This window comes from Coregonus clupeaformis, unplaced genomic scaffold (assembly GCF_020615455.1).
Source record: "Coregonus clupeaformis isolate EN_2021a unplaced genomic scaffold, ASM2061545v1 scaf0441, whole genome shotgun sequence".
NCBI classification, from domain to species: domain Eukaryota; kingdom Metazoa; phylum Chordata; class Actinopteri; order Salmoniformes; family Salmonidae; genus Coregonus; species Coregonus clupeaformis.
In genome coordinates, this window is record NW_025533896.1 from 350001 (window position 1) to 357500 (window position 7500).

A 7500-nucleotide genomic window follows, 5' to 3' on the forward strand; every position below is an offset into this window, starting at 1 on the left:
TGTAACCCTGTTACCCGGTAACCATGTAACCCTGTAACCCTGTTACCCTGTAACCCTGTAACCATGTAACCCTGTAACCCTGTTACCCTGTTACCCTGTAACCCTGTTACCCTGTAACCCTGTAACCCTGTTACCCTGTTACCCTGTAACCCTGTCACCCTGTAACCCTGTTACCCTGTTACCCTGTTACCCTGTTACCCTGTTACCCTGTAACCCTGTTACCCTGTTACCCTGTTACCCTGTTACCCTGTAACCCTGTTACCCTGTTACCCTATAACCCTGTTACCCTGTAACCCTGTAACCCTGTTACCCTGTTACCCTGTAACCCTGTTACCCTGTTACCCTGTTACCCTGTAACCCTGTTACCCTGTTACCCTGTTACCCTGTTACCCTGTTACCCTGTTACCCTGTTACCCTGTCACCCTGTAACCCTGTTACCCTGTTACCCTATAACCCTGTTACCCTGTAACCCTGTAACCCTGTTACCCTGTTACCCTGTAACCCTGTTACCCTGTTACCCTGTTACCCTGTAACCCTGTTACCCTGTTACCCTGTTACCCTGTTACCCTGTTACCCTGTTACCCTGTAACCCTGTTACCCTGTTACCCTGTTACCCTGTTACCCTGTTACCCTGTTACCCTGTAACCCTGGACGTGGGAGGAAAGTCACATCCAGAGAGAAAAACACAGTTAAGAGAGAGATAGAGGATTTCAAATCAAATCAAATGTTATTCGTCACATGCTCCCTAAACAACAGGTATAGACTAACAGTGAAACGCTGACTTACGGGCCGTTCCCAACAATACAGAGAGAAAGAAAGAGAAATAATAGTAAAGTAAAACACATAATAATAACATTAATAATAAATACACAACGAGTAACGACAACCTGGCTATCTACAAGGGGTACAAGTACCGAGTCGATGTGCAAGGGTACGAGGTAATTGGTAGTAGCTATTTGGTTAACTATGGCTTGGGGGTATAAGCTGTTTGGGGTCCTGTTGGTTCCAGACTCGGAGCATCGGTACCGCTTGCCGTGCGGTAGCAGAGAGAACACTCTATGACTTTGGTGGCTAGAGTCTTTGACAAATTTTAGGGCCTTCCTTCCTCTGACACCGCCTGGTATAGAGGTCCTGGATGGCAGGAAGCTCGGCCCCAGTGATGTACTGGGCCGTACGCACTACCCTCTGAAGTGCATTGTGGTGGATGCCAAGCAGTTGCCATACCAGGCAGTGATGCAGCAAGTCAAGATGCTCTCAATGGTGCAGCTGTAGATGTTTTTGAGGATCTGAGGGCCCATGCCAAATATTTTCAGCGTGCCCTCTTTTCACTAGTGTGTTGGTGTGTTTGGACCATGATAGATCCTTAGTAATGTGGACCGAGGAACTTGAAGCTCTCAACCCACTCCACTACAGGCCTGTTGATGTGAATGTGGGCGTGCTCGACTCTCCGTTTCATGTAGTCCATGATCAGTTTCTTTGTCTTGCTGACGTTGAGGGAGAGGTTGTTGTCCTGGCACCACACTGCCAGGTCTCTGACCTCCTCCCTGTAGGCTGTCTCATCGTCATCTGTGATCAGGCCTACCACCATCATGTCGTCGGCAAACTTTATGATGGTGTTGGAGTTGTGTGCGGCCACGCAGTCGTGGGTGAACAGGGAGTACAGGAGGGGACTGAGCACGCACCCATGAGGGGCCCCAGTGTTGAGGGTCAGCGTGGCGGATGTGTTGTTGCCTACCCTTACCACCTGGGGGCGGCCCGTCAGGAAGTCCAGGATCCAGTTGCAGAGGGAGATGTTCCGTCCCAGGTCCTTAGTTTAGTGATGAGCTTGGAGGGCAATATGGTGATGAACGCTGAGCTGTAGTCAATGAACACCATTCTCACAGAAGTGTTCCTCTTGTCCAAGTTGGGAGAGGGCAGTGTGGAGCGCAATAGAGATTGCGTCAACTGTGGATCTGTTGGGGCGGTTTGCAAATCTGTGGGTCCAGGGTGTCTGCGATGATGGTGTTGATGTGAGCCATGACCAGCCTTTCAAAGCACTTCATGGCTACAGATGTGAGTGCTTCAGGGCGATAGTCATTTAGACAGGTTACCTTGGCGTTCTTGGGCACAGGGATTATGGTGGTCTGCTTGAAACATGTAGGTATTACAGACTGTGTCAGGGAGAGGTTGAAAATGTAATTGAAGACAATTGCCAGCTGGTCAGCACATGCTCGGAGTACGCTTCCCGGTTGCCCTGTGGCCTTGTGAATGTTAACCTGTTTAAAGGGCTTACCTCGGCTACGGAGAGCGTGATCACACAGTCGTCCGCAACAGCTGGTGCTCTCATGCACGGTTCAGTGCTGCTTGCCTCGAAGCGAGCATAGAAGGCATTTAGCTCAACTGGCAGGCTTGTGTCACTGGGTGGCTCGCAGCTGGATTTCCCTTTGTAGTCCCTGATAGTTTGTAAGCCCTGCCACATCAGATGAGCATCATCACAGGTGTAGTAGAATTCGATGTTAGTCCAGTATTGACACTTTACCTGTTTGATGGTTCATTGGAGGGCAGAGCGGGATTTCTTATAAGCGTACGGATTAGTGTCCCGCTCCTTCAAAGCGTCAGCTCTAGCTTTCAGCTCAATGCGGATGTTGCCTGTAATCCATGGCTTCTGGTTGGGATACGTACGTACTGGCACAGTCCCGTGGCGTAGCATCCGCTTCATCTGACCACCTCCGTACCTCCCCCCTTGAGCTTACCCGACACTGCCGTTCTGAACTGCCAATGCATAGAAAAAAAACAGCTAGACGTATATTGTCCATGTCTTTGTTCAGCCACAACTCAGAGAAACATAGTATATTGCAGTTCCCGTTGATAGGATAATCTTGAACGGAGCTCGCCCAGTTTGTTCTCCAGTGATTGTACGTTCACCAATAGAACGGAGGGTAGAGGCGGTTTATATACTTGCCAACGTAGTTTCGTCAGGGTCCTCTCTTACACAGCCTTTTGATTTATTGAGTCTCTGGGATTAGGGCCTGGTCCGGGTAGAGCAGTAGGCCCTGCACCTCGTTAAAGTAGAAATCTTCATCCAAATCGGTTACTGTTCTGATGTCCAGAAGCTTTTTTCGGTTATAGGAAACGATGGCAGAAACGTTATGTCCAGAACAAAGTTAAGATCAGCACCAAAAAAAAAAACATTGCAGAGGAAGGAGGGAGGGAGACATAGATAGAGAGGAGGTAGAGGGAGACAGAGAGGAGGTAGAGGGAGACAGAGAGATAGGGAAGAGGTAGAGGGAGACAGAGAGGAGGTAGAGGGAGACAGAGAGATAGGGAAGAGGTAGAGGGAGACAGAGAGATAGGGAAGAGGTAGAGGGAGACAGAGAGGAGGTAGAGGGAGACAGAGAGATAGGGAAGAGGTAGAGGGAGACAGAGAGGAGGTAGAGGGAGACAGAGAGATAGGGAAGAGGTAGAGGGAGACAGAGAGGAGGTAGAGGGAGACAGAGAGAGAGAGAAAGTGAGTGAGAGAGAGAGGGACTGGGAGAGAGAGAGAGAGAGAGAGAGAGAGAGAGAGAGAGAGAGAGAGAGAGAGAGAGAGAGAGAGAGAGAGAGAGAGAGAGAAATATAAAACATTTTTACCAATGCAGAGTGGAGGTGGGTGGTTCCATCGCCTGACGGTCCCTGGCATGCAGGAGATGTGTGAGTTTCCCTATGAAAATAACACAAACACGCAAAAACAACCCCATCACACAACAGAAAAAAACAGACACAAGCAAACAGAAGAGAACAGCAATGCATTAGCTTATTTCCATTGTAACATGGTGCTTTGAAACTCATCTCTTCTCTCCCTACAGTCTCCTGTCCTCTCTTCACTCCCTATAGTCTCCTGTCCTCTCTTCTGTCCCTCTACAGTCTCCTGTCCTCTCTTCTCTCCCTACAGTCTCCTCTCCTCTCTTATGTCCCTCTACAGTCTCCTGTCCTCTCTTCTGTCCCTCTACAGTCTCCTGTCCTCTCTTCTGTCCCTCTACAGTCTCCTGTCCTCTCTTCTGTCCCTCTACAGTCTCCTGTCCTCTCTTCTGTCCCTCTCCAGTCTCCTGTCCTCTCTTCTGTCCCTCTACAGTCTCCTGTCCTCTCTTCTGTCCCTACAGTCTCCTGCTCCTCTTCTGTTCCTCTACAGTCTCCTGTCCTCTCTTCTGTCCCTACAGTCTCCTGTCCTCTCTTCTGTCCCTCCCCAGTCTCCTGTCCTCTCTTCTCTCCCTACAGTCTCCTGTCCTCTCTTCACTCCCTATAGTCTCCTGTCCTCTCTTCTGTTCCTCTACAGTCTCCTGTCCTCTCTTCTGTCCCTACAGTCTCCTGTCCTCTCTTCTGTCCCTCTACAGTCTCCTGTCCTCTCTTCTGTCCCTACAGTCTCCTGTCCTCTCTTCTGTCCCTCTACAGTCTCCTGTCCTCTCTTCTGTCCCTCTACAGTCTCCTGTCCTCTCTTCTGTCCCTCTACAGTCTCCTGGCCTCTCTTCTGTCCCTCTACAGTCTCCTGTCCTCTCTTCTGTCCCTCTCCAGTCTCCTGTCCTCTCTTCTGTCCCTCTACAGTCCCCTGTCCTCTCTTCTGTCCCTACAGTCTCCTGTCCTCTCTTCTGTTCCTCTACAGTCCTGTCCTCTTCTGTCCCTACAGTCTCCTGTCCTCTCTTCTGTCCCTCCCCAGTCTCCTGTCCTCTCTTCTCTCCCTACAGTCTCCTGTCCTCTCTTACTCCCCTATAGTCTCCTGTCCTCTTCTGTCCCTCTACAGTCTCCTGTCCTCTCTTCTGTCCCTACAGTCTCCTGTCCTCTCTTCTGTCCCTCTACAGTCTCCTGTCCTCTCTTCTGTCCCTACAGTCTCCTGTCCTCTCTTCTGTCCCTACAGTCTCCTGTCCTCTCTTCTGTCCCTCTACAGTCTCCTGTCCTCTCTTCTGTCCCTACAGTCTCCTGTCCTCTCTTCTGTCCCTCCCCAGTCTCCTGTCCTCTCTTCTGTACCTACAGTCTCCTGTCCTCTCTTCTGTCCCTCCCCAGTCTCCTGTCCTCTCTTCTGTCCCTACAGTCTCCTGTCTCTCTTCTGTCCCTACAGTCTCTGCCTCTCTTCTGTCCCTCTACAGTCTCCTGTCCTCTCTTCTGTCACTACAGTCTCCTGTCCTCTCTTCTGTCCCTACAGTCTCCTGTCCTCTCTTCTGTCCCTACAGTCTACTGTCCTCTCTTCTGTCCCTCTACAGTCTCCTGTTCTCTCTTCTGTCCCTACAGTCTCGCTCTCTTCTGTCCCTACAGTCTCCTGTCCTCTCTTCTGTCCCACAGTCTCCTGTCCCTTCTCTTCTGTCCCTACAGTCTCCTGTCCTCTCTTCTGTCCCTCCCCAGTCTCCTGGCCTCTCTTCTCTCCCTACAGTCTCCTGTCCTCTCTTCTGTCCCTCTACAGTCTCCTGTCCTCTCTTCTGTCACTACAGTCTCCTGTCCTCTCTTCTGTCACTACAGTCTCCTGTCCTCTCTTCTGTCCCTACAGTCTCCTGTCCTCTCTTCTGTCCCTCCCCAGTCTCCTGTCCTCTCTTCTGTCCCTCTACAGTCTCCTGTCTTCTCTTTTGTCCCTACAGTCTCATGTCCTCTCTTCTGTCCCTACAGTCTCCTGTCCTCTCTTCTGTCCCTCTACAGTCTCATGTTCTCTCTTCTGTCCCTCCCCAGTCTCCTGTCCTCTCTTCTGTCCCTACAGTCTCCTGTCCTCTCTTCTGTTCCTCTACAGTCTCCTGTCCTCTCTTCTGTCCCTACAGTCTCCTGTCCTCTCTTCTGTCCCTACAGTCTACTGTCCTCTCTTCTGTCCCTCTACAGTCTCCTGTTCTCTCTTCTGTCCCTACAGTCTCCTGTCCCTCTCTTCTGTCCCTACAGTCTCCTGTCCTCTCTTCTGTCCCTACAGTCTCCTGTCCTCTCTTCTGTCCCTACAGTCTCCTGTCCTCTCTTCTGTCCCTCCCCAGTCTCCTGGCCTCTCTTCTCTCCCTACAGTCTCCTGTCCTCTCTTCTGTCCCTCTACAGTCTCCTGTCCTCTCTTCTGTCACTACAGTCTCCTGTCCTCTCTCTTCTGTCACTACAGTCTCCTGTCCTCTCTTCTGTCCCTACAGTCTCTGTCCTCTCTTCTTCCCTCCCCAGTCTCCTGTCCTCTCTTCTGTCCCTCTACAGTCTCCTGTCTTCTCTTTTGTCCCTACAGTCTCATGTCCTCTCTTCTGTCCCTACAGTCTCCTGTCCTCTCTTCTGTCCCTCTACAGTCTCATGTTCTCTCTTCTGTCCCTCCCCCAGTCTCCTGTCCTCTCTTCTGTCCCTACAGTCTCTGTCCTCTCTTCTGTTCCTCTACAGTCTCCTGTCCTCTTCTGTCCCTACAGTCTCCTGTCCTCTCTTCTGTCCCTACAGTCTCTGTCCTCTCTTCTGTCCCTACAGTCTCCTGTCCTCTCTTCTGTCCCTCCCCAGTCTCCTGTCTCTCTTCTGTCCCTACAGTCTCCTGTCCTCTCTTCTGTCCCTACAGTCTCCTGTCCTCTCTTCTGTCCCTACAGTCTCCTGTCCTCTCTTCTGTCCCTACAGTCTCCTGTCCTCTCTTCTGTCCCTCCCCAGTCTCCTGTCCTCTCTTCTGTCCCTACAGTCTCATGTCCTCTCTTCTGTCCCTACAGTCTCCTGTCCTCTCTTCTGTCCCTACAGTCTCCTGTCCTCTCTTCTGTCCCTACAGTCTCCTGTCCTCTCTTCTGTCCCTACAGTCTCCTGTCCTCTCTTCTGTCCCTACAGTCTCCTGTCCTCTCTTCTGTCCCTACAGTCTCCTGTCCTCTCTTCTGTCCCTCTACAGTCTCCTGTCCTCTCTTCTGTCCCTACAGTCTCCTGTCCTCTCTTCTGTCCCTACAGTCTCCTGTCCTCTCTTCTGTCCCTCTACAGTCTCCTGTTCTCTCTTCTGTCCCTACAGTCTCCTGTCCTCTCTTCTGTCCCTACAGTCTCCTGTCCTCTCTTCTGTCCCTACAGTCTCCTGTCCTCTCTTCTGTCCCTACAGTCTCCTGTCCTCTCTTCTGTCCCACCCCAGTCTCCTGTCCTCTCTTCTCTCCCTACAGTCTCCTGTCCTCTCTTCACTCCCTATAGTCTCCTGTCCTCTCTTCTGTCCCTCTACAGTCTCCTCTCCTCTCTTCTGTCACTACAGTCTCCTGTCCTCTCTTCTGTCCCTCCCCAGTCTTCTGTCCTCTCTTCTGTCCCTCTACAGTCTCCTGTCTTCTCTTTTGTCCCTACAGTCTCATGTCCTCTCTTCTGTCCCTACAGTCTCCTGTCCTCTCTTCTGTCCCTCTACAGTCTCATGTCCTCTCTTCTGTCCCTCCCCAGTCTCCTGTCCTCTCTTCTGTCCCTACAGTCTCCTGTCCTCTCTTCTGTTCCTCTACAGTCTCCTGTCCTCTCTTCTGTCCCTACAGTCTCCTGTCCTCTCTTCTGTCCCTACAGTCTCCTGTCCTCTCTTCTGTCCCTACAGTCTCCTGTCCTCTCTTCTGTCCCTCCCCAGTC

At 51.3% G+C, this 7500-nt stretch overlaps 1 protein-coding gene across 1 annotated transcript in view; it reads right to left on the reverse strand.

Annotated features, from left to right (window-relative positions):
- The window catches only part of LOC121557835 (CUB and sushi domain-containing protein 1-like), a gene marked incomplete at its 5' end in the record, with an annotated part of 215223 nt that overhangs the window by 205121 nt on the left and 2602 nt on the right, over window positions 1-7500 (reverse strand). The window contains 1 exon segment of the mRNA XM_045215419.1: window positions 3610-3679. Coding sequence (XP_045071354.1) covers window positions 3610-3679 — 70 coding nt within the window.